Here is a 27,685-nt window from a genome sequence, read left to right on the forward strand (position 1 = left end):
CATTATAGAGTGCTTTGCATCAATTTTCGTGTTTTTTATAGGTAACAAACTCAAAAACACTCATTGTTATCGGTGGTATTGGAATTTTAGATTTATCAATTTATCAGTTATTGGTTATTGGGCAATAAATTTATTGCCAATTATCAGTCATCACTGATAAGGTTATTGTTACCGATTTATCAGTTATCATGATTAATTTTTTTCGTCATCGCGACCAGCTATATATATATATATATATATATATATATATATATATATATATATATATATATATATATATATATATATATATATATATATATACACCACTTTCAAATTTTTCAACATTTATTTAGTTCTTGAAGTAGTCATATTCATTTCTCTAGTGCTACTTCCAAGTTTCTCTCACTCTATCACTTTGTTCTACGACTACCCATCTTTGTTTCTTTATCCTCTTGTCCCATTTCCAACATATGCTATTTCTTAGCTCCATTTGTCAATCTTGACTCCGTCATATTCATGTTAATAATCAGATTGGCTCCATTATATTCAGAATTTTCTGATAATTCTCCACTTTTCATTTTGCATGATTATCTTCATGACTGTAGCATCATTTACAGACATATATTTTTTTTGGTCATTTAGCATATAATTTACATAAAATGATATACAAAATTAGAGCTAGTGTGTGTGTGCGTGTGTGTGTGTGTGTGTGTGTGTGTGTGCAGTTGATAAAGACATGCTGTTGCTACAATGAGACAGATCATTTGTTGTGGGGGCTGTTGAACCACACTTAACAAGCTGAGGGAAGTGTAAAATATGTGGTCATTTATATATTTTGGTTGTGTGCAAGTACTGTGAGACAAGTCATAAAGGTTCACATGACTGCTGTACTGACAGGTGTGACCCTTTTATTCAGTGTGGAGCCTGCAGGGGCTGACAGATGATATGGAGTGTTTAAGTCACTATAACAGCAGTTTTGTTTTGTATCTGATGAAATTTTTAAGGATGCTAATGAAGGTCAGTATTGACTTTTTTTTAAGGAGGCAAGATAAAAGATATTTTGTAGCTTTATTCATCCATATACAGTATGTACAGTATTAGTAACAAGGGGAACCCACCAACCTCCTTGTAATCTCCTAAATTTCATTTTCATCTTCCTTTTTCCATTCTCCCTTTATTGCATATTTTCAGAAGTTCTTATATCCTTACCCAGTCTTTTTTCTCTTCACCTCCCCTTTCCTTCTGTTCCATTTCCTGGTGATGGCACAGAATTATCAACAACAAGCTTTTGATGGCTGAGGATGAAGCCCGAATGAACCAGATACAGGCCAGGTCATTAGCAGCAGGCATGGCCGCCGTGCCCTCCAAGCCCGGGTGTTGAACCTGAGACCAAGCCAGGTAGGTGTGTGGCCTGTACACCTAGCCACTTGTACTTCTTGTGCTTCACTTCCTATGCTGTCACATGAAACATATTTATTCCTTGTTTTCACAATGTTTCACTCTTAATTTTACTTCGGCAAAATCACCTATCTGCTGGGCAGACATTTCCCATGAGAGAGAGTGCGTCACGCGCTGCCGGCAGTTGTTTGCTGATCGCCGCGTCGGGCAGACACGGTCATTCTGGGTCATACGGTCTCCCAAGTTTTTGCTGTTTTCTTTCAGATAAGGCCACGATACTTGTTACGCAGGTACAGTGCCTTCAACTTCGTTACCCGTTTTTGGGGCGAGTTGTATTATTGGTTTATCGGTCTCCACTGACGATGGAACTGTATGGGAAGCTTACGGCTTTGTTCTCCTTATCGCAGTGCGGCAGCCTTGTCGGAGTCTGGTGAAGCGTCCTCTGCCTCTCGATCCCCTTGAGCAACAATGATTTTTATGTTTTACATGGCAAGGTGTTATCTATTAATTCACCTGCCTCCCTAATGGCATTTCTGAGGGACCTCGGCTTTTCACCAAACTGATGAAGCCAGTATTTGCTACTTTAAGGCAGGAAGGATACACTATCACCAGCTTTATAGATGACACATTAATTTGCAGTAACTCTTACTCAGGATGTCTTCAGGCGATTCAGGCCACCATTTCTCTGTTGCAGAGGTTAGGCTTTTGTATCAATATGGAGAAGTCTGTTCTCACCCCCACACAATGTATTGAATACCTAGGCAATGTTATTAACACCAAGTTCATGACTGCCTCTTTACCTGAGCGTAGACTAATCAACATTCGCCAAGGATGTGCAGAATTTTTGTGTAAAGATGTTGCCCCCATTCGAGAGGTGGCCAGGGTGATTGGCCTCATGGTGGCTGCGATCCCAGCAGTGGAGTTAGGTAAACTTCACTACAGGAAGTTGGAGGGGGGAAAAATTGCCGCTTTGAAACAGGAGTATGGTAATTTTGACAGGCCTTTGAATATTACTGCAGACATGAAACTAGACCTTTCCTGGTGGTTAGACAATGTGGACAGACACCACAGACACATTTTTAGGCCAGGTACTGACATCGATTTATTTACTGATGCCTCCAGCCTTGGTTGGGGGGGTCATTTGGGGTGTCAGATTACAAGTGGTACTTGGTCCCTGGATGAAAAGGAGCTTCACATTAACATCCTGGAGATGAAAGCCATTCTATTCTCTTTGCAAGCATTTGAACATGAGCTGGAAGGTAGACATGTTAGAGTTTTTTGTGATAATACCACTGCCATAAACTATGTCAATGAAATGGGAGGCACAAAGTCCAAGTCCTGTAATGATGTTGCTACCCAGATTTGGGATTGGTGTCTGGAACATGACTCATGGGTTACATGCTCGCACATACCGGGGAAGGACAACACCTTGGCTGATGTAGCCTCTCGCAAGATTAATGACAGACATGAGTGGAAACTCGACTCACACATTTTTACTACCTTGTGTAATGTTTTTGGGACACCGTCCATTGATTTATTTGCCTCAAGGCTTAACAAACAGGTTAATACATTCTGTTCGTGGTTGCCAGATCCGGAGGCTAAATATTTTGATGCTTTTTCCTTGGACTGGTCAAACTTTGATTTGTCTTACATTTTCCCCCCATTCTTATTAATTGCTAGGTGCCTTCAGAAGTTACGTGCAGAGCAAGCACGAGGCTGGATGGTGGTTCCTCTGTGGCCGTCCCAGTTTTGGATGGGCATGCTGCTCCAGTTGCTAATAGACTTCCCACGTTTGATAACGAACAGGAGGAATGTTCTAACACACCCGTCCACAACAGATCCACACCCCATCATGTCCCACACGAGGCTCATGGCATGCCTTCTGTCAGGGAAAACTTGCAGAAACGAGGAGTTTCGCCGGCGGCTGCGGACATCATACTTGCCTCCTGGAAACCAGGTACTGAGAGGCAATACCGCCCACATGTCCAGAGGTGGTCGTTGTTTTGTGGTAGACGGAATGTCGATCCCACTTCTCCAACTGTAGGTCACATTGTAAATTTTTTGACGGAAACCTTTGACAGGGGTGTGGGTTATGAGTGTGTGAACACTGCGAGGGGTGCCCTGTCTTCTCTCGGCATTGTGGTGGACGGATGCAGGGCAGGAAATCACCCTTTGGTCATCCGATTCATGAGAGGGGTTTTCAATCTTAGAACTCCTCAGCCCAGGTACACTGACACTTGGGACGTCCAACCTGTCTTAGAGCAACTAAGGTCCATGTTCCCCTTACATGCATTAACCCTTAAAGAATTAACGCTAAAATCGGTTATGATGATGGACTTAACTCAAGCTGCCAGAATTCAAACTTTACAACTACTGTTAATCAGAGACATGCTCATTAATGAACACTCCATTTCAGTACAGTTGGGGGCACTCTTAAACAATCCAGACCAAATTTTAACATCAACAGGGTCACATTCCATCGTTACCCTAAGGATCCACGATTATGTGTCTGTAGCACTCTCCTGAGGTACATTGATGTGACTAAAGAGCTTAGACAGGATGAGATGCACACTGATGCCAGGCTCCTCATTAGCTTCATAAAACCCCACAAATCAGTTTCCAAAGACACTATTGCCCGTTGGGTCAGGACCATTCTCCGCATGTCCGGCATAGACATCTCAAAGTTTTCCGCTGGTAGTGTGCGGCCAGCAGCAGCTTCAAAAGCTGGAGTGGCGGCTGTCCCTGTCGCATGCATTATGGCTAAGGCGGGCTGGTCTAGGGAATCTACCTTTGCAAAATATTATAATAAGAACATTGTGGCTGCTTCTGACCTCTTTCAGGATGCAGTGCTAGAATAAGATATGATTTGGGTTTGTTGCTGCACTCCAGTGTTGCAGTACACGGATATTTTAAGTATTTAGTATCTAGTACCTTAGGTTTACCTTATGATGTGAACTGTTACCATATTTCAACATTGTTTGTAGATTGGATTAAGTTGGATGCAATGTACCTTATTTTATACACCAATTGTATGATTGTCTCATGTACAAGATCCTTCCATGGAATAATAGTTATAGTACTGTTTCTTGTGGGGCATTTCCTTTTTCCTCTCTACTATTGCATCCTCCCTCGTCATCCACATGGCTTCAAAGCCTCATGGGAAATGTCTGCCCAGCAGATAGGTGATTTTGCCGAAGTAAAATTAACAAAGTACACGAGACTTACCGTAGGTCAGTTGAAGTGTGCTTCTAATTTTTCGAGGCAAATCACCTCTGCTGGTGCGGAGATTTCACATGCCCTCCTCTCCCTCCCTACCTTAAGCTCTACAGGTTACTTAATTTCCTAATTGGTTCATCATGTGGATGTCGAGTCCTTGCTTTAAAGTCTGCCGGCAGCGCGTGACGCACTCTCTCTCATGTGAAATCTCCGCACCAGCAGAGGTGATTTGCCTCGAAAAATTAGAAGCACACTTCAACTGACCTACGGTAAGTCTCGTGTACTTTGTTAATTTTTGTACTTGTGTTTTACTATGTATGTATGGCAGCATGTCCTCAAAACACTAAGCAACATAAGAGGAAAGGAAATGAGGTGGTGATTTATTATTTCTCTTATATGACAATAAAAAAGTTGTCAAAGGCATGTCAAGTTTGTGTGCAGGATTCTGTATTTGAGTGTTGAAGCATGTGTAAATTCACTTGATAAGTATTTAGCTTTTTAAATTGATGTTTGGATGATAATGTGAAGGTTAACATGGCATTGTACTAATCTCCTAAAAAAAAGGCTGGGAACCATCTGTTCATAATGTGTGTAGGAGGCTCAAGGTATCAGGTGTTTAAGCTTTTAGATTGTGATTTGATAGGAGGAGTTATGTTAAGAAGGTCACATGACCTTGGTTGTCCATGTTGTATAGAATGTTTTCCAATTAAATTTCTTTCAGTCTCCCTATCTTTTTTACAGAGATGTAGTTTAGATATTTGATTCCAAAGTCAGTTAAGTTTTTCTTTTTTCATTCCTGATCAACTCTGTGCTCTTTCATAAGAGGCATTGATCTGTGCCTTTTCATAGAAGCATGGTCCATGACCTAGTGACATGCAAGGTTTATTGAAGGGACCTGAAAAAGAACCATTTTACAGTGATGAAGTTATTCCTTTGAAAGTATTGATGGCTGATCTCTTTCTATAGGTGAGGGTTAGTGTTCTCTACTGTACCAAATACTGAACTGTCTTTTGTACTATTTCTCCATCTGTATCCTACCCAGTAATGGTAATAGACTGAGGAACTCCCCACCTTTGTTAATTTTTACTAAGTATTGTCCTAGTGGTAATCAGATGCAGCATTGATTTGCTTAGGAGTTGGGTATCTGAGAATGAGTGGTTATTGGCACCAAGTGCAGCTCAGTTGTGGGTAACTCCAGTTGTTGGGAGCATTCCATGGTACACAGATGGTGGGATAGTCTTGCCTTGGACTCTTACAAATGTGTACTATGTCCCAGTGAGTTTTGTTTTTATTTGACATGAATCCCAAGTTTATTTAGGCATTTCAGGGACTTATTGTGGGTGATGGAGATCTCCACAGCACTCTTCTCTTGCTGGGTGGGTAGCTGTAGAAAAATTCATATGAATACAGATGTCAGATGTAGGTAAAATAGAGAAATGTTGATTTGATTGTGAACTAAATCCCACAACTTATATCATCTTTGATAAGAAAGGTTTCATTTAGACCATGAAAATTGGATAAATGAAGCTGAACATTATTTTACTGCAACAAGAAGGCACACAAAGTGAAGGAGATCGCATACTTGACTTTAGTTTGTTGTTCCTTTGATGGGGAACTTGTATCATTGTTAAAAGCTTAAATCCTGTAAAATAGCATGGATCCATCTGAATCTTTATTCAGTCAAAAGTTTATATGATGTGTAGACTATTCAAGCTTGTCAGCCTGGAGCCTGGAGCCTGCTTGTTGTAGAGTTGTCCTATGTTCTGTAGATTTGCTTGATATTATAAACAATTATGATAAAATTTTTGTAAACAATTTTGTTCTTTATTTCTGTCAGTATCAGATTCAGTATTTTCTCCATCTTATGGCAGCATATATTTTCAACACAGAGTGAGGGCAGTGTCATTCCTCCTGTCCACTACCCCAACTTCTACTCCCAACACTACCACAGCAATGAGCGGTCTGGTGTGGTGGCTGAGGATTCTTTTGAAGAGGACAACGCTTCTGCTTCATCTGAGCAGGTCAGAAGGTGGATGGCAGCAGTATTAGTAGCAGACTGGTGTTACCTTGATGCTACTGCTACATTTCATTATTTGCATAGTTTTTTCAGTTGTCATGGACTTTGTGTAATATATATAAAAGTATATGAAGCTCAAGAAACTTGTTGATAAGGTTTATGTTCAGCATACAAATTGTAGGATGCAAAGACAAGGATTGAAATATCATTGCCACAATTCCTGACAAAGCATTTGGTGCCACAGAATATTCAGCAATGTAATGTTTGTTTGGCAAACAAACCAGTTTCCCTGAATGATAGCTTTATTTCTGCAAGTTAATACAGTCTCTCTATGGGGGAGAGTTTGGAGACAAAAGCCAAGCATATATATATATATATATATATATATATATATATATATATATATATATATATATATATATATATATATATATATATATATATATATATATATATGTGGTTTGTGAGCCAAGCATACTGATCATTACACTATCATGTGTAGTTTTAATATGTAATTTAGATCAAGGACAGTGCAGTGATAGAGGAAAAATTGTTCACTAGATTTTTTCAGAGAAGTTTTATGACATAAAGGATTAATTGAACGATCAGTATATATATTGGCTTACTAGCTGCATCTCTTTAACACAGAAGTGCATCGCTGTTGTGGGAGGGAAGATATGCAGTGTTGCCCTGCCATCTGTGGGAGTTACATTCCAGAGCCTCCTGCAAATAGTTAAAATCTGTGAATATGGGAAACCATCCCTATAAGGATCAGAACTACCTATATTTATAGTTTAAACCTTAAACTATGCATCTCACATTTACTAAGCAATTCACTTTAAGACAATAAAAAACAGTTATTATATGTATAGTACATGATATTTTAATTAAAAAATACAGTGCACTATAAAATAAAACGGGAATAAGTTGATATGTACAATAAACCCTTGATATAATGAACTTCTATTTACCAAATTTCAGGTAAAACAACCTATTTAAGGCTGCTGTCTGCTGCCTCTCTCTCTCTCTCTCTCTCTCTCTCTCTCTCTCTCTCTCTCTCTCTCTCTCTCTCTCTCTCTCTCTCTCTCTCTCTCTCTCTCTCTCTCTCTCTCTCTCTCTCTCTATACACATATATAGCAAATTTTCATCTCAAGTGACCCACTCTCCCCCCATATGTGTTCATTATATCTTGGGTTACTGTAATTTATAACTGAAAGAATAATTTGGGCTCTTTGGGCTGAAAGACTGAGCTGGTGGTGACACCTGGCAACTCTGAAAACTCCCCATTAGTTAGGTTAGGTTAGGGAAAACTCTGCAAATATGCAAAACCATGAATATGTGAGGGAACGCTGCTATAGGCTATCTCTTATTTGTTGTAGATGTATTCCATTCTATTGGCATAGAACGATAGGAAAATGGCATCAAGGAAGTAGGGATGCCACCAAACTAAGGAAATAGAGAAGTCAAAATTTAGTCATTGCTCTGTTTTGTGAATTGGTAGATATTGTGCCTGGTGGCTCCACTTCACCATTCCTCAAATCAGGGCGGTCAAGTTCTCAACTTAAGCCAAAAGTATTCTAAAAAAGTAACTTAAGAAAAAATATGTATTTAGTACAGTCCATGTAATGAAAAGGAACTAATCATGATTAAACAAAGAACTCTATGTTCTCCTTTATGAAAGAGAGAAATTCATATATTATAAATATGGGAGGTATGTATATTACAGTCCTTGTATTGAAGGGGAACTCATCATGATTGAATGGATAACTATGTTCTCTTTTATGAAAGAGTGAGAAATTCATATATTATAAATATGGGAGGTCTATATATTACAGTCCCTGTACTGAAGGGGAACTCTTCATGATTGAATGGATAACTATGTTCTCTTTTATGAAAGAGTGAGAAATTCATATATTATAAATATGGGAGGTATATATATTACACTCCCTGTATTGAAGGGGAACTCATGATTGAATGGATAACTATGTTCTCTTTTATGAAAGAGTGAGAAATTAATTATGAGCGAAACAAAGTTTACTATGGAGGTTGTTGTTTCGTTTTGAGGGGCCTGGCTCGGTCTGACCATAACCCTATTCAATCGCTAATATCTCCAGAACTACGTGGCTGATCGTAACAAAATTAGCATCATCAAATAGCACACCTCTATCAATTTTTTATGATATAGCTTTCATCTCTTCTATTGGGTGAAGTTAACTTACTAAAAGTAGAAGGGTGTCAGAAATGGGATTTCTCAAAAACTACTCAACCAGTTTTAATGAAACTTAAGAGGTGTCATGTTATAATTTTAATAAAATTCCTTACGTCAACTTTGAAGTAGCACTGTACATGCACAAAGTCAAAATTACAACTTTTTAAGTAATTAACTGATCAAGCTCAAAGTTTTGTTGGTAATAAGAGTAATACAAGTTATGATGAAAAATCATGTGAAATTTGCAACACTACTGTGCATATGCAAAATACAATACAAAACTTTTTGTAAAGTGACCATCAGTTTTCTGCAATTTTCACCAATTTTCTTTTGTCTCAATGAGAGCGGATAGATACCACTGAACACAAAATGAAATTTCCTATCAAGTGGTATATAGCACAACCACTGGGCTCTTGTAGAGTTTTGAGCTAGAGTGATTTGAATATTAGGCAAGTGCATGATGTGTGGGGTGCCTGAAGTTGCCTCTCTCTCTCTCTCTCTCTCTCTCTCTCTCTCTCTCTCTCTCTCTCTCTCTCTCTCTCTCTCTCTCTCTCTCTCTCTCTCTCTCTCTCTCTCTCTCTTCTTGAAATACCCCTTCCACTGATGCATTACTGACATCTTTGCTCGTTAATCGCCTTCCAAGGCATTTTACTGGTATATTATAACTTTTCTTCATTAAATTGTGTAACATTTGCTGTCTTAGATATAATTTTCTATCTGTACAACATCACCTCTCCTCTAGTAAACCTCATCTTTATTTATGATATGCATGTACAGTATTATGAATAAAATAATAAAAAATAATTAGGTAAAAACCAACTTAAAATTTTCTTGATGTGTCCTGTTGGTGATGCTCATCAAGGCTAGTGTCTTCTGGTATCAACCCTAAGTCTCTTGAGGCCCCCCCTCAACTTTTTCTTCATTAATTTCTGCAACATTCACAGTCTTAAATCTAGTTTTCAATTTCTAGAACACAATCTCTCCTCTACTAAACCTCATCTTCTTTTCCTCACTGAAACATAGGTGTCTGAGGCAACTTACAATAGCCCCTTTTCTGTTCCCTCCTACTTTCTTTATTCTCATTTTCAATCCAAAGCTGAATGTTGCGTTTATGTGCGCAATGACTTAACCTGCTGTTGTGCCCACACTCTTGAATATTCCGAGTTTTTCACCATCTGGCTACTATTACAGAGTCACTCTCAAACTAAATTTATCTGTGCTGTATACCTCTCACCTAACTCCTCAGACTATAAGAAATTCTTTGACTACTTAACCTCCAAAGTGGAGCACATTCTGACTCACTTCCCTTTTGCAGAGACCTCCATTCTTGGAGACTTCAATGTTCACCACCAGCTTTGGGTTTCCTCTCCCTTCACTGACCATCATGGTGAACTAGCCTTCAACTTTGCTATCCTCCAATTGGTGCAACACCCTGCTCATATCCTTGACCGTTTTGGAGATACACCCAACATTCTTGACCTTTTCCTAACCTCTAATCCTTCTGCTTATGCTGTTACCCTATCTTCTCCATTGGGCTCCTCCAATCACAATCTCATATCTGTATCTTGTCCTATTGCTCCAATCCATCCTCAGGATCTCCTAAGGAGAGGTGCCTCTGGTGTTTTGCCTCTGCTAGTTGGGGGGAACTGAGGAGGTATTTTGCTGAATTTCCTTGGAATGACTACTGCTTCTGTGCCAGAGACTGTGTGCCGAGCGCATAACGGAGGTGATAGTGTCTGGCATCGGACCCTACATTCCTCACTCTTTTTCTCGACCTAAACCTTCCAAACCTTGGTTTAACACAGCCTGTTCTCCTGCTATTCATGATAGAGAGGTAGCTCACAAAAGGTACTTGAGCCTTCCATTACCAGAATCTCTTGCACTTTATATTTCTGCCCATACCTAAACTTTCCAAACCTTGGTTTAACACAGCCTGTTCTCCTGCTATTCATGATAGAGAGGTAGCTCACAAAAGGTACCTGAGCCTTCCATTACTAGAATCTCTTGCACTTTATATTTCTGCCCGGAACCATGCCAAGTCTGTTCTCCGACTAGCCAAAACTCCTTCATTAATAGAGTGTCAAAATCTTTCAAGATCTACCTCCCCTCGTGATCTCTGGCACCTAGCCAAAAACATCTCCAATAACTTTGCTTCTTCTTTCCCTCCTTTATTTCAACCAGATGGTACCACTGTTATCATATCTATCTCTAAAGCTGAACTCTTTGCTCAAACCTTTGCTAAAAACTCTACCTTGGACAATTCAGGGCTTGTTCCTCCCTCTCCTCCATCCTCCATGCTACCTATTAAAATTCTTCACAATGATGTTTTCCATGCCCTTGCTGGCCTAAACCCTCGGAAGGCTTATGGACCTGATGGGGTCCCTCCTATTGTTCTCCAAAACTGCTCCTCTGTGCTTGCACCTTGCCTAGTCAAACTCTTTCATCTTTGTCTATCAACATCTATCTTTTCTTCTTGCTGGAATCTTGCCTACATTCAGCCTATTCCTAAAAAGGGTGACCGTTCTAATCCCTCAAATAACCATCCTGTTGCTGTAATCTCCTGCTTATCTGAAGTTTTTAATGCATCAACAGGAAGATTCTTAAACATCTATCACTTCACAACCTTCTATCTGATCAACAGTATGGGTTCCGTCAATGCCACTCTACTGGTGATCCGGCTTTCCTTACTGAGTCTTGATTATCCTCTTTTAGAGATTTTGGTGAATCTTTTGCTGATGCCTTAGACATATCAAAAGCTTTTGATAGAGTGGCACAAAGCTTTGATTTCCAAATTACCCTCCTACAGCCTCTATCCTTCTCTTGGTAACTTGATCTCGAGTTTCTTTTCTGACCATTCTATTGGTACTGTGGTAGATGGTCACTGTTCTTCTCCTAAATCTATTGACAATGGTGTTCCTCAGGGTTTTGTCCTGTCACCCGCTCTCTTCCTATTATTCATCAATGACCTTCTAAACCAAACTTTTGTCCTATCCATTCCTATGCTGATGATACCACCCTGCACTTTTCCGCGTCTTTTTGTAGATGTCCAATCCTTCAGGAAGTAAACAGTTCACACAAGGAAGCCACAGAATTCCTGACTTCTGATCTCTCCAAAATTTCTGACTGGGGGAGAGTGAACTTAATATTGTTCAGTGTCCCAAGAATTCAATTCCTCCGTCTATCAACTCGACACAACCTTCCAGACAACTATCCCCTCTTCTTCAGTGACACTCAACCGTCCCCCTTCTCTACACTGAACATCCTCAGTCTGTCCTCTGTCCTTTAATCATAATCTAAACTGGAAACTTCACATCTCATCTCTAGCTAAAACAGTTTCTGTGAAGTTAGGCATCAGTCTTCTTCACCAGTTTTTCTCACCCCCACCCCTCCTTATCCGTCCATGTATGTAGTATGCTATCTTTTAGATAGGGTGTAATCAAAAGTTTTCCATCTCATCAACTCCTTTCCTCTAACTGACCGTCTTCAGCCTCATTCTCATTGCTGCAATGTTGCATCTCTTGCTATCTTCTACTGCTATTTTCATGCCAACTGCTCTTCTTATCTTATGAAGTGCATGCCTCCCCTCCTCCCTTGGTTTTGCTGCATAAGACTTGCTTTTTTCTCTCATTCCTCTTCTGTCCATTTCCCTAATGCAAGTTAACCAGTATTCTCAATCATTCATCCCTTTCTCTAGTAAACCTTGGAACTCCCTGCCTGCCTCTGTATTTCCACCTTCCTATGACTTCAACTCTTTCAAGAGTGAGGTTTCAAGACACTTAACTTGTATTTTTGACTAACATTTTTGACTGTTTGGGGACTGGCACCTCAGTGGCTGTTTTTTTTTTTTTTTTTTTTTTTTTTTTGCTGGAATTTTTGTTTCCCTTGGCCTGTGCCACTCCTACATGAAGGGGAAGAAAAAAAAAAAAAGGGAGGTAGATGTGATCAGGGACTGAACCAGGAATGAACATACCAGAATACCAAGCCTTAACTAACTGGACCATGAGGTACCTCACAGCTAATCTAGCTTTGGCTCATATTTGTGTCCTATCACTGCATTACATGGCTCTTCCTTCTAGGTTAATTTCTGATGTTTCATTAATTTAATGTGCTACAATAAGTATCCAAACAATCCAAAGTGTGTGTCTGGGAAGTGTGGTTCTGGTCTTGCAAGGTTTACCAGAGTATTCACTAGGAAGCCCCTGCTCCATTCATGTTTTCTCCCTTTTTTGGGTGGGACACTCATTTCCTGTTTGACTCAACAAAACAATGCCATCATAAGTTCTTACTAGGCTTTATTCTTTCCCCTATATGAAATCTTTTAAGACCATCCCACCACCATGTTGCCAATGTCATAGTTAAACAAAGAAATACATTTCCTATTACAAAATTAAAAATTATGAAAAAAAAAATAAATTTATAAACATGGGAAGTGGATGTGACCAGGGATTGAAACCAGATCTGACAAGCTTAAAGCTGACATAATCATAAAGTACATCACATCTAGTTTAGCTTTAGCTCATGTTTTCACATCGTAGCTGAGGTCTAAAAATGTGTACTAAGCATTTATGTTCCTTTTTACATAAGCTACTGTTGTTATTTGTCGACAGTATATAATTTATTTAGAGCTGCCTGTTATTTATTTTTCCAGTTTTTAGAGTAACATCTCTCAGGTATCAATAATTTTAACCCCCTGAGCAACAAGCAACACAGTGGTGTGCATCTCAGGGCTCTGATGGGTAATGAATGTATGTGCCTCATGATTTTCAATCCTTAAATCAAAATGAAAGTGGGAGAGAGATATTTTTAACATAACTTAGCAACATTTACAAAGCTGCTCCCTACCACTTTTAGTGACTTGCCATCTGGTATTCTATACAAGGCAAGTATCATGGAAGGAGGTGATCTGCCCTCATCCTAATGAATGGCTAAGTGCAAATGCAAGCTAACCTCATCCACTCCCATTAAGTGCTGTTAGACAAGGAGTCACAGTGGAAGAACATTCCTTTTGATATGTGGGGAAAGCAGTGAGGGCAGGTGGGGCAAGTGAGCTGTAGCCAGTACTATATCCAGCATAATGAACACACCTTTACTTCCTGTTGAACTAAAATAATGAGTCAGACAAAAGTACCACTAGAATGGAGAAGGATAGGTGCTTCTTATGCTGTAAGTTTCATTATTCTAGAATCTGTACTAAATGAGATATAACTAGGAATAAGAGTTATTTTTCTCTAAAAACTCATTACAAGAAGAGGTTTCTGCACAAAACACCCGTTGCTTAGGGGCTAGCAGAAGTTTCTGCATACTGGTAGTCTAGCTGAGTAGGTAATGCTTTTTGAAAGGTGATTACAAAATAATTTTATTACTGTAATATTTAGAGGCACTAGATCATTGATTATGGGGTATTATGAGTGAAAGAATTCACTGAAGAGTGTCTCTGGTATAATTGGCACCCAATCACTAATTGCACATTATGAAGGAAGAGTAACAACTGTAATGTCAGTGTCATCAAATTCTGTCCCCCTCCCCACACACACATACACACACACACACAATGGGCAGCAGAATTCTTATAAAAGAAGGAATAATAACAGACAAACAATATGGCTCCAGGAAAAGAAAATCATGTGTAACAAATCTATTAAGCTTCAGCTCAAGAGTGATGACATCATGTAAGAAAGAGAAGCATTTGTGGACTGTACGAGTATATAACTAGATCTGATAAAAAGCTTTTGACAAGGTTCCCCCATGAAAGACTTATGTGGAAACTTGAAAATATTAAGAGACTACATGGGACAAGTATAAAGTGGATAGAAAATTACTTCAAATGATGAGAAATGAGAACAGTAGCTAATGATGAAAAGTTGGTTTGGAAAACAGTAAAGAGTGGTGTGCCACAAGGGTCAGTACTACCACCAATATGGTATTGTTCATTGTTTATATAAATGATATTCTTGAAAAAATTGATAGCTACAACAGCCTATTTGCAGATAATGCTAAATTACAGAAAGAAATAAAAAGTTGCAAAGACTGTGAATATCTACAAAATGACCAATAAAATTTGTGAATGGAGCAAAAAATGGGAAGTTAAATTCGATGTAAGCAAATGTCATATGATGGAGATGTGCAGAAGTGAATAGAAGACCACATTGGACATACAAGGTAGAAAACGAATATATTAAAAGGATCCAGGAAGAAAAGGATCTAGGAGTAGTAAAGCCAGATAACTTCCAACCAGAGAAGCATATAGGTAGAATATGGAGAACATTTACAGATTACTATGAAACATAGTACAGCTTCTTACCTCATGAACAAAAGTAAGATGAGAAAAATAATCCCTATGATAATAAGACCTAGATTGGAATATGCAGCAGTAGTGTAGTCTCTATGTAAGAAGCATGTAAACAAGTTAGGAAGAATACAAACAATAGCAACAAAAATGGTGGCAGAATTTGAGGAATTAAGTTATGAAGAAAGATTAGAAAAAATAGATTTACCAATACTGGAACAAAGGAGAGAAAGAGATTTGATAACTATCTACAAGTTGGCAAACAAAATGAAGTTGGTAATGACAAAACCATTACTAAAAGAGACAAGCAGTCATGACAGTAGAATGGGACACTCACATAAGCAAGGAAAAGAAGATGTCTAAACAACACAAAGAATAGTTTTCCACAAAGACACACTGAAGTTTGGAATGGACTAAAAGAAGATATGTATAGTTTTGGCAACAAGTGTACACAAACTAAAGGAAAAATTAGATATGTATAGGTATGGAGATGGGACCACATGAGTGTAGCTCGGGCCCTGTAAATTACACCTAGGTAAATACACAACACAGTGCACACCGTGCATGGCTACATGGATTTGTTTCTGACCATTATAGAGATGTTGTGTGATGTTTCAATAAGTGTGATGCCAAGAATGGAGTGTTATCTGAACTAAATGTATACTATCTATGGTAAGAAATAGTGGTACAGATATTATAATAACTTTCTAATTAATTACTGATTTGAAAGGTATATAAAGACAGGTTGCCTGATGGGATCCCTCCTATTGTTCTCCAAAACTGTGCCTCCGTGCTTGCACCTTGCCTAGTCAAACTCTTTCAACTCTGTCAACATCTACCTTTCCTTCGTGCTGGAAGTTTGCCTACATTCAGCCTGTTCCTAAAAAGGAAGACCATTCTAATCCCTCAAACTACCGTCCTATTGCTTTAATTTCCTGCCTATCTAAAGTTTTTTAATCTATCCTCAAGAGGAAGATTCTTAAACACCTGTCACTTCACAACCTTCTATCTGATTGCCGTATGGGTTCTGTCAAGGCCGCTCTACTGGTGATCTTCTGGGTTTCCTTACTGAGTCTCAGTCATCTCTTTTAGAGATTTTGGTGAACCTTTTGCTGTTGCCTTGGATATATCAAAAGCTTTTGATAGAGTGTGGCACAAAGCTTTGATTTCCAAACTACCTTCCTATGGCTTGTGTTCTTCTCTCTGTAACTTCATCTCAAGTTTCCTTTCTGACCATTCTGTTGCTGCTGTGTTAGATGGTCACTTTTTTTTCCTAAATCTATTAACAGTGGTGTTCCTCAGGATTCTGTCCTGGCACCCACTCTCTTCTTATTATTCATCAATGACCTTCTAAACCAAACTTCTTGTCCTATCCACTCCTACACTGATGATACCATCCAGCACTTTTCCACATCTTTTCATAGACGTCCAACCCTTCAAGAAGTAAACATTTAACGCAGGGAAGCCACAGAACACCTGAGTTCTGATCTTTCTAAAATTTCTGATTGGGGCAGAGCAAACTTGGTATTGTTTATTGTCTCAAAACTCAATTCCTCCATCCATCAACTCGACACAACCTTCCAGACAACTATCCCCTCTTCTTCAGTGACACTCAACTGTCCCTCTTCTACACTGAACATCCTCGGTCTGTCCTTTACTTATAATCTGAACTGGAAACTTCACATCTCATCTCTAGCTAAAAACAGCTTCTATGAAGTTAGGCGTTCTGAGACATCTCTGCCAGTTTTTCTCACCCCTCCCACTGCTAACTCTATACAAGGGCCTTATCCGTGCATGTATGGAGTATGCTTCACACGTCTGGGAGGTTCTACTATTACTGCTCTTCTAGACAGGGTGGAATCAAAAGCTTTTCGTCTCATCAACTCCTCTCTTCCAGTTGACTGTCTTCAGCCTCTGTTCATCGCTGCAATATTGCATCTCTAGCTATCTTCTACTGCAGTTTTCAAGCTAGCTGCTCTTCTGATCTTGCTAACTGCATGCCTCTCCTCCTCCTGCAGCCTTGCTGCATAAGACTTTCTTCATTCTCTTACCCCTATTCTGTCCACCTCTCTAATGCAAGAGTTAACTGGTATTCTCAATCATTCATCCCTTTCTCTGGTAAATTCTGGAACTCCCTACCTGCTTCTGTATTTCCACCTTCTTATGACTTGAATTCCTTCAAGAGGGAGGTTTCAAGACACTTATCCTTTAATTTTTGACTACTGGTTTGGACCCTTTTCTGGAACTAGCATCACAGTGGGCTTTTTTTTTATTGGATTTTTGTTGCCCTTGGCCAGTGTCCCTCCTACGTAAAAAAAAAAAAAGAAAAGAAAAAAGGGGGGGGAAAGGGGAAAAAAAAAAAAATTAATTGCACTATCCTATGATCATATTGCATCAGATATTATATGAGGTTCCCAGAGCCAGAGTGATCTATGTGCCCTTGTGGTCAAAATTACTATTTTATTGCATTGTCTTCCCCAACCTTCCTAACGTGACGAGAGAGAGTGCAGACATCAGAATGGACCCCACATTAGGGTCAAAATCCATCCAAGTGAAATTATCCACAGAACCTTTTTGTCACGCTTGAGTGATAGCTATCAGTTGCTGGGGCCAGAGAGAATAACTCCCTCGCCACAGCAGCACGAGAAGAGTCAGCCAATGACAGCTCATGCAGTGATTCACGTGTCACACTGAGACACTTCCCCGCCACGACACCCACACACTTCACACTCTCCCTCCCTCCAGCCTGCTTGCTATCCATAAATAACAGGCTGCTATCTTAATTTTACTTTTACACAACACATAAGCCTTTCATTATTATGACGGACAACAACATACCCCTGAGGAGCCAGAAGCCACATTCCCAGATGCTTCTAAGATTTATCTTAGTGGGCTATGAACATCTTAGTGCTGGTAATTTTTTAAAGCAAAATCATTCGCAACTAAGAACCATGGAACATTCATAGCTATGAATGGGTCAGGGCTTTCATAGCTCACTAAGACAACAGTTTCTCCTCAACAACAACAACAATGTGAACATATCCTTGTCTGAAAATAAAATCAGAAAAAAAAACCTGAAAGTAAGCATTAAGATGGGTTTTATTATCAATATCAAGTAGTCTTCAAACACACTGAATAGTCTTTTGCTTTGAATAAATCATGTGTGTTTAACTGACTTGCTAGTTGAGTACTGAAATCACATTTCTGGAAATTACACTCATTAATAATCACAGCAGCAACACACATGATCCAGTGTGTGTAGCCAACACAAACTAAGGCTAATTATAGTTAACCCAATCATTCCAAACATGACAGTTGCAAATATAACTTTTTTCATTATGTTCCTTAAAAAGAAAAAATAATTCTGTCAGGGCATTTTCTTTCACATTCACAAAAAAAAAAAAAAAAAAAAAAAATGTAAGTACAAAAGATGAGTGTTTCTTTTCTATGATCAATATCCCTGTGATAATAAGACAAGCAATTTTTTCCTAAATCTAGGTTCAAGATACATACTCATAAGAATATAAGAACATAAAAAATGGAAGCTGCAAGAAACCATCAGGCATACATGTGGCAGTTCCTGTATGGAATATACTTACCTATTTCCACCTATCTCTCCCCATCCATAAATCTCTAATTTTCTCTTAAAGCTTCCTAATGACCCAGCACCAACAACCTGATTACTGAGTCCGTTCCATTCATCTACCACTTTATTTGAGAACTGATTCCTTCCTATCTCTTTTTTAAACTAAATTTTTCAAGCTTAAAACTGTTATTTGTTGATCTATCCTGGTTACTAATCCTAAGAATTTTGCTTATATCCCCTGTGTTGTAACCCTTATAGCATTTAAAGACTTCTATCAGGTCCCCTCTCAACCTACATCTCTCTTAATGTAAATTTAACAGCTTCAATCTCTCTTTGTAAGGAATACTCCTCACTCCTTGTATCCTTTTAGCCATTCTCCTTTGTATTGATTCTAAAAGACCTATATACTTCCTGTAATATGGGGGACCAGAACTGCACAGCATAATATAGATGAGGTTTGACCAGCACCAAATATAACTTTAATATTACTTCGAGACTTCTACTTTTAACACTCTTAAAAATAAATCCTAATATCCTATTTGCCCTGTTTCTGGCCTCTATGCATTGCTTTCTTATATGGAATTTAGAGCTAACTATAAATTCTAAATCTTTTTGTACCCTAAACCTACCAGAGATTCATTGTTTATTGTGTACCTTCTGTGTGGATTTCCTCTACTTATGCTAAGTACTTTGCATTTCTTGATATTAAACTGCATTTGCCATCTGTCTGTCCATTTGTTCATCCTATCCAAATCTGCCTGCAAGGGGATGGCATCCAATTCTAATCTAATTAATCTACCTATCTTCGTGTCATCCTCAAATTTACTAACGTCACAACTAATTCCACTATCCAAGTCACTGATGTATATTAAAAACATCAATGGCCCTTATACTGATCCCTGTGGCACCCCACTAATTACTTAATCCCACTCGGATTTAGAGCTGTTTATTACGACTCTGTCGCCTGTCACTTAGCCACAACCTTATCCACCCTAACACCTTCCCATCTATTCCGTGTGCCCTAACCTTTCTCAGGAGCCTCTGATGGGGTACCTTGTCAAACACTTCACTGAAGTCCAGATATAGGATGTCATAACTATCACCATTATCTCCTGCCATGTAAACTTTACAGTAAAATCTTGACAAGTTTGTCAGGTAAGACTTCCCCTTTGTGAAGCTATGCTGTGACCAATTTATCAAGTTATGTTTGTCTAAATGTTCCCTAATGTTCTTTACTATTACTGACTTCATTATTTTTTCTACAACAGAAGTTAAGCTTAAATCTCCTTTCTTAAAGCTGGGTACTATATTCACTTGCCTCCACATTACCGGTATCTCAAGTGATTTCCTAAAGGCAGAAACTAACAGTTCACTAATAACTTCTTTGCATTCCTTAAGTACTCTGGGATATGAACTGTTCATGTTGACAAGTAGTTGGGTTTAGGAAGGGGGATAAAAACCCAGGGAGGAGTTAGGATTCTTTTAATCTCTAACGTTTCGGCTGAATAGCCATCCTCAGAGAGACTGATTTACATGAGTGAAAACACACTATTTATAACAACATACAAAATTTTCTCATTTGACATTCGTACAGAGTATTGCCATCCTGGCGTGTACCTCACCTAATTTTATTTTCCTAGTCAGGTGGCATTATCTGCCTACGTGACGAGCCTTTACTGGGGATTTTCCTTGTACCTGACCTGAGGGCCAATCTGGCGGAATTACCCACCCACCTGATAAAACCTTCTCTGTGATTAATGACTTCCCTAGTTGTTATGAGGGCTGCCTCTATAGCTTTTCTCATTCTTTTCTTCAATCCAACTTTAATTTCTTTAGCCTCTTCCCATTTTGGTAAGTGTTTACATTTTTCTATGTGCAATACAAGGGAGTTTGATGTGTTGTGTTTTAAAACACCTTTCCTATGCTCTGCTATTCTTGTTTTAAGTCCCCTGCCTGTTTCTCCTATGTACTGCTTTGTACAACCTTTGCATGGTATGCTGTACACTACGCTGTTATTATTAACAAGTCCGGTGTCTTTAGTCCTCGTTAGCTCACCAATTTTCTCTCCCGCTAATGTTGCTATTTTTAATCCTGTTCAAGACAAATATTTATTAATTATGGAAGCCTTGTCCGAATTTGGTACACATGTATACCTCTCTCTTTCGCTGGTTGTACAGGGATCTTTATTCTCTTTGTTTTCAGTTGTTATTTTCTTTGCCTTATTCTTAAGCCTAACAAGGAGCCCTTCGGGATAACCCAGCTTTTTGAAAGTTGATATGATATATCGTATTTCTTGCTCTAGGAAGTTGTTGCTGCAAATTCTGAACGCTCTTAAGTAAAAATAAATAATCACACCAGATTTGACTCTCATGCTGTGGGTAGTGAATGAACGTCCAATAAGGACGATTTCATTCACTACCTTTCAGCCCACAGCATGAGAGTCAAATCTGGTGTGATTATTGTTTTTTACTTAAGAGCGTTCAGAATTTGCAGCAACAACTTCCTGACTAGGAAAATAAAATTAGGTGAGGTACACGCCAGGATGGCAATACTCTGTACGAATGTCAAATGAGAAAATTTTGTATGTTGTTATAAATAGTGTGTTTTCACTCATGTAAATCAGTCTCTCTGAGGATGGCTATTCAGCTGAAACGTTAGAGATTAAAAGAATCCTAACTCCTCCCTGGGTTTTTATCCCCATTCCTAAACCCAACTACTCTGGGATATATTTCATCTGGTCTTGGTGTCTTGAACTTTCTTAGCCTATCTATCACCTGTTCCACTATCTCCTTAATTATGGTAATATCTTTCAGCTTCTCATTCTCTTCTGCTCTAAAAATCTCACTATCCAGCATTTCCTGCATGTTTTCCTGGGTGAAGACAGTTAAAAAATACTTCTTCAGAATTTTACTAATCTACTCCCCAGAACTAACCAGCAACCTCAATCCTCACCAAACTTGTAGAACAATCAAGCACTTTCATTCATTGATGATACAAAATTCATTTCTTGGATTGGAATTTAGACTATCAGTTGTCAACTGGTTTTAAAGTGAGCCCTAACTTTCATTATGAAATCAGAAGCATCTGAGATCACTGTAGCACAATGGTGATAAGGCAGCATAGTGAAAACTGTGATGACAAAATGATTATGCTTATGAAGTGGTTAGTCTAGAAATAGTTCTGATATAAATTATAAAACTTGTGGCATGCAGTGAAGCAGAATTTATAGAGCAAGGGTGTCAGTTCTTTCCTTCCAAGCACAAAGTTTGTCTCTCATCAGTGGTATTACACATTACCAACAAATAGAAACAAAAGTGTTCAAAATTGTTATTTCTGACTCAAATCACTCCAATATGCCATTCAAAAATGGTGAAAAAAAATTGAAAGAATGTACAGATTTATAAATGCTTATCAAAGCTTTAATTATGCTTTATTCTGTCTCTCAAATCTCTAATATTAGAGTTACTAGTTTTAAAAGATTGGACTCCCAACTTTTTTATACAAGGCCCATGGATCTCATTTGGAGGAAAGTAGAGACAAGGATTTAATATGGTATACATTCACATTTGGAATCATTCCATCACATCTCAACCTCCAGGCTAGATATACAGAAGATGGTATAACTATTAATCATATGACCTTAATCATGTAAGATTAAAATGGAAATTAAAAAAGCTCTTCCCTGACAGGCAGTGAGGTTAAAAAAGCTTTTCTCTGGCAGGTGGTGAGCTACAGCTACCTGGCTGCACCTCAAGGCCAAAGCCACTCCAAAGATGTGGTCTATGGGTCTAGTGCAGCAGCCAAGCCTCCTTCCTCTGGCCACAGCTTCTCTGCCAGATCTCCAACTCTTGGCCAGACACTTTCACTGGAAACTCAGAAATCTGGTCATACAGCAGCTCCTGGCCATGCCTCAGACCATACTCACCTCAGCACTACACCACCTGTTATTACTGCCTTCCAGTCCTCAAAATTATCTCACATTTCCTCTTCCCCCATTAGTCCATTCCTCATCATTCTCTGCACCATCACCTTTTTTCTCCTCATCCTTCTCACCTTCTGCTCACTCATCATCTCCCCCACAACCATCACTCCCTCCTGCCTCTCCATTTACTCATCCTGAAGCCATATTTGCCATGCACCAAACTTCTGCCACAGTTCACCCTGCTGATCCCAGCCAATTTATCATCAAGGACTCCACTTTCCAGGTTAGTAAGTATTTGTGATTTCTCTCTCTCTCTCTCTCTCTCTCTCTCTCTCTCTCTCTCTCTCTCTCTCTCTCTCTCTCTCTCTCTCTCTCTCTCTCTCTCTCTCTCTCTCTCTCTCTCTCTCTCTCTCTCTCTCTCTCATTAAAAATGGTAATTTAGATTTGGGTCAATCTGTGAAAATACAAATAAGAAACAAATGCAAACACACACAAATGTACAAATTTGATTTTGGCTACCTTCTGTTCATTCATCTCCCTTTCCCCTTGTTTCTCCACCTTTTTATTTTTTGTTTGAGAGAGAGAGAGAGAGAGAGAAAGAGAAAGAGAGAGAGAGAGAGAGAGAGAGAGAGAGAGAGAGAGAGAGAGAGAGAGAGAGAGAGAGAGAGAGAGAGAGAGAGAGAGAGAAAATTGCCTCAGACCAGGGTATTTCCACTTGTATAGTCTTAAAACAGGCCATAGCCATTTTCTTCCATGTTCTTATTTGCTTCTACACACCTGCCATTATACCGTTCATGTTTCCCAATTTTCATTTTATAACCCTACAAACTGTTGCATCCCCTCTCTATACTTGCTCAAAAATATCTCATATTTTTCTTGCACTACTTTACCTTCAAATTGCTCTTTCCATTTAATTTTTCAATAAAACTTACTAAGCTCTGCAAAGTTTGCCTTAGCATAGTTCTGTCTCCAATTTCTGTATTGTTCTTTCCTGTGCAACGCTGTTTCCTCCTGTAGTACTATCTCTATTGTCACATAATGACTTCTTCCCATTGAACTCAGACAATGTATACTTGGTCTACTTTCTGGGGTTTTCATAAACACTAAATCCAGCTGTGATGGTTCTTCTTCTCTTCTACATCTTATAGGCTCATTCACCCACTGTCTCGTTGTATTCACCGTCATGGTTTGCATAAGTTCTTCACTCCATGACCCAACATTTTCTGTTACTTCCATCTCCTCCCAGTTAATTCTTTTAGTGTTGAAGTCACCTACTAAGAGTACTTTGTTACCTTTCCTTATCATTTCCTCCATACTATTTTTTTGTTTCTAGTTGCATACTTTTGAATTTATTAGTCTACCATGCATTAGTTTTTGGTGGTATGTATTTCACAATGATTTTCCTTTTTTCACATCTTTTGATCTTAATCACAACACTCATTGTTTCTACCATTCCATCACCATCCACTTCCTCAACAACAATATCCTTTTTTACCAATATCATCACTTCTCTTCCCTTTCCTTTTCTGTCCCTCTTCCATGTACTGTATCCTTCCTTTGCAAATCCCAACTTTATTTCCTCTTCTAGTTTGGTTCCTGTTAAACATACCACATCTGGTTTATTGTTCTTTAAATAGTCTTCAAGTTCCAGTAGGCTGGACACCAAACCATCTACATTAGTATACATAATCTTTAAACTTCTGTTTGGTGGTCTTGTGTGGCATCTTTGTGCCACCATTTCCTCACTTTCATGTCCACAACTTTCCTGTTCTCTATTCACTTTTTGACTTTTAGTTTACTTCTCTATTCTTTGTTCATGTCTCTTTTTATCCATATTTCCTTCAATCCTTTTGCTTTTGCCAATTTTCCTGTTCTTTGCAAGACATGTTCTGCTGCTGTTTGTGACATGATTCTTGTTTTACATTGGCTTTGTTCTATTTTTGTCATACTTTCCGATCCTGTAAACCTCTTCAATTTGTTCGACTCTCCCCTCTCCTTCCTCTGCCACTTCTGCTATAATTTCCTTAGTTTTTTTCACTTCTTTCTTTCTAGCTGTTTTCATGGGTAGGTTCTTTTCCTTGACCCCAAATACCACCATACACATCTTTCTCTGTACTGTGTCTCTCACAAGATTACTTTTTTCCTTTATTATTTTAATCACTTGCTTTTCCATATCCTTGTTGTTTCTGTTGCTGTTGCCTTGTTATGTCCTCCATGTCCACCTTTTGCTGTTCTCTCTCTTTCCAACCTTTGACTTCCTCTGTAACTAACTCTCACTCCTCCAATCCTAACCTCTCTTGCAAAGTTTTCTTTAATTCTTCATTCTCTTTCTTGAGTTTCTTAATCTCTTCACAGTATTTCTTATTTAAGTCCACTATTTTTGTCACCTCTTCTCAGTTCTTTGTTTTCTTTTTCCTTTTCCATCTCTATTATATCACTGGATATCTTTTTTTACATTGTCGCCACCCACTTCTGTTTCTTCCTTCCATGCCTTTATCATCGCTGTTAAGCCTCTTGTATTTTCACATTTTCTTCTTTAGTTATCCACATTCATGTATTTATATGAGCTACATTGAGATCCTCTTCCTTGAAGCCCTCAAAAATACTTGTATGTGTGTGTGTGTGTTAACCTAGTTGATTACACTTATCTAGTTGTGACATACTGTTCCATCATTACAGTGCGTGTGTCAAGGCTGAAGGAAGGACTTGGATAGTGAATGTGATAGTGTGGGTGATTGGGCCACTCAGAAAAAATTATACGATCAATCATACAAAAGTGTGATGCATGCTTCAAGTGCCAATGAAGAGCATTATGATAAGGATATATATATATATATATATATATATATATATATATATATATATATATATATATATATATACACACACACATTGTATAGGTCTTCTTGATAACTTGTTTTGCAGGGAAACTCCAGTTTCCTTCAACTTTATTCTTTCGTCAGTTGCTGTTTTGCCTATTTCTGCAGGCACCTTCAAGCTAAAAAAAACAATAAAATACTATGTAAAAGTTGTATAAAATTCACATCATATGGCACTACACACAAAAAACAAAACACTACAAGCACCAAGATTATAAACTGGATTGACAGAAAACAATAAGTATCCACACACATCTTGCCTGTATGGCAATGAGAGAGGGACTGAAATAGTTGGGTTCCTACACTATGATAATGGTATTGGAACGGGCCTCCGAAACATTATCTTACAATATGTGATTGACTTGATGTTAAGTTATTATTCAGTACTGGATTTATGTGTGTAATATATATTGCCTCTAATAATTTTGTATCCATATTGGACTCGGTCTTGTGTAGTATTCTGAAATCTTTGTCACAAAAAGGGATGATCATATTCATGTGAATGGGAACTTATTGCTGAAAATGATGGAACAGCTGGTTGATTATTAGTTCAAGGAGAAATACCTTTATGTTCAGCAATTCTATGTGCAAGGTTATGTCTAGTCTCATAAAGTTTGGTGGCATCCCTACTTCCTTGATGCCATTTTCCTATTGTTCTGTGCCAATAGAATGGAATACATCTACAACAAATAAGAGATAGCATATATCACCGTTCCCTCACATATTCATGGTTTTGCATATTTGTGGAGTTTTCCCTAACCTAACCTAACTAATGGGGAGTTTTCAGAGTTGCCAGGTGTCACCACCAGCTCAGTCTTTCAGCCCAAAGCACCCAAATTATTCTTTCAGTTATAAATTACAGTAACCCAAGATATAACGAACACATATGGGGGGAGAGTGGGTCACTTGAGATGAAAATTTGCTATATATGTGTATAGAGAGAGAGAGAGAGAGAGAGAGAGAGAGAGAGAGAGAGAGAGAGGCAGCAGACAGCAGCCTTAAATAGGTTGTTTTACCTGAAATTTGGTAAATAGAAGTTCATTATATCAAGGGTTTATTGTACATATCAACTTATTCCTCTTTTATTTTATAGTGCACTGTATTTTTTAATTAAAATATCATGTACTATACATATAATAACTGTTTTTTATTGTCTTAAAGTGAATTGCTTAGTAAATGTGAGATGCATAGTTTAAGGTTTAAACTATAAATATAGGTAGTTCTGATCCTTATAAGGATGGTTTCCCATATTCACAGATTTTAACTATTTGCAGGAGGCTCTGGAATGTAACTCCCACAGATGGCAGGGAAACACTGCATATCTTCCCTCCCACAACAGCGATGCACTTAATGAATTGGGCCAAGATAATTAGTGAAAGCTTTCTGTGTTAAAGAGATGCAGCTAGTGAGCCAATATATATACTGATCGTTCAATTAATCCTTTATGTCATAAAACTTCTCTGAAAAAATCTAGTGAATAATTTTTCCTCTATCACTGCACTGTCCTTGATCTAAATTACATATTAAAACTACACATGATAATGTAATGATCAGTGTGCTTGGCTCACAAACCACATATATATATATATATGCTTGGCTTTTGTCTCCAAACTCTCCCCCATAGAGAGACTGTATTAACCTGCAGAAATAAAGCTATCATTCAGGGAAACTGGTTTGTTTGCCAAACAAACATTACATTGCTGAATATTCTGTGGCACAAAATGCTTTGTCAGGAATTGTGGCAATGATATTTCAATCCTTGTCTTTGTATCCTACAATTTGTATGCTGAACATAAACCTTATCAACAAGTTTCTTGAGCTTCATATACTTTTATATATATTACACAAAGTCCATGACAACTGAAAAAAAAACTATGCAAATAATGCAATGTAGCAGTAGCATCAAGGTAACACCAGTCTGCTACTAATACTGCTGCCATCCACCTTCTGACCTGCTCAGATGAAGCAGAAGCTTTGTCCTCTTCAAAAGAATCCTCAGCCACCACACAAGACCGCTCATTGCTATAGTAGTGTTGGGAGTAGAAGTTGGGGTAGTGGACAGGAGGAATGACACTGCCCTCACTCTGTGTTGAAAATATATGCTGCCATAAGATGGAGAAAATACTGAATCTGATACTGAAAGAAATAAAGAACAAAATTATTTACAAAAATTTTATCATAATTGTTTAT

The 27,685-nt window shown here is 38.4% G+C and overlaps 2 protein-coding genes across 6 annotated transcripts; both read left to right on the forward strand.

The window, feature by feature from the left end:
- The first annotated feature begins 684 nt into the window (after positions 1-684).
- LOC135111844 (uncharacterized) lies at positions 685-27,307 on the forward strand. Of its 5 annotated transcripts, none has more exons than XM_064025581.1 (5): positions 1,509-1,670; positions 4,702-4,865; positions 6,486-6,617; positions 22,416-22,899; positions 25,296-26,837. In XM_064025581.1, exons 4-5 carry the CDS (start codon positions 22,468-22,470, stop codon positions 25,311-25,313), a joined length of 450 nt encoding a protein of 149 aa, XP_063881651.1. In that variant the 5' UTR covers positions 1,509-1,670; positions 4,702-4,865; positions 6,486-6,617; positions 22,416-22,467; the 3' UTR covers positions 25,314-26,837. The 5 variants fall into 5 exon arrangements, with proteins under 5 accessions (XP_063881639.1, XP_063881651.1, XP_063881646.1 ...); XM_064025576.1 differs by having other exon boundaries at positions 1,510-1,670; positions 22,416-22,903; positions 26,770-27,307; XM_064025563.1 differs by having other exon boundaries at positions 1,529-1,670; positions 26,770-27,307.
- On the forward strand, positions 861-4,238 carry LOC135107081 (uncharacterized). The gene is made up of 5 exons (XM_064016715.1): positions 861-879; positions 1,304-1,380; positions 2,045-2,941; positions 3,061-3,650; positions 3,797-4,238. The coding sequence occupies exons 1-5, from the start codon at positions 861-863 to the stop codon at positions 4,236-4,238; spliced, it is 2,025 nt and encodes a 674-aa protein (XP_063872785.1).
- Positions 27,308-27,685: the final 378 nt, after the last annotated feature.

The sequence above is a fragment of the Scylla paramamosain genome, chromosome 2 (assembly GCF_035594125.1).
Source record: "Scylla paramamosain isolate STU-SP2022 chromosome 2, ASM3559412v1, whole genome shotgun sequence".
Taxonomy (NCBI): Eukaryota; Metazoa; Arthropoda; class Malacostraca; order Decapoda; family Portunidae; genus Scylla; species Scylla paramamosain.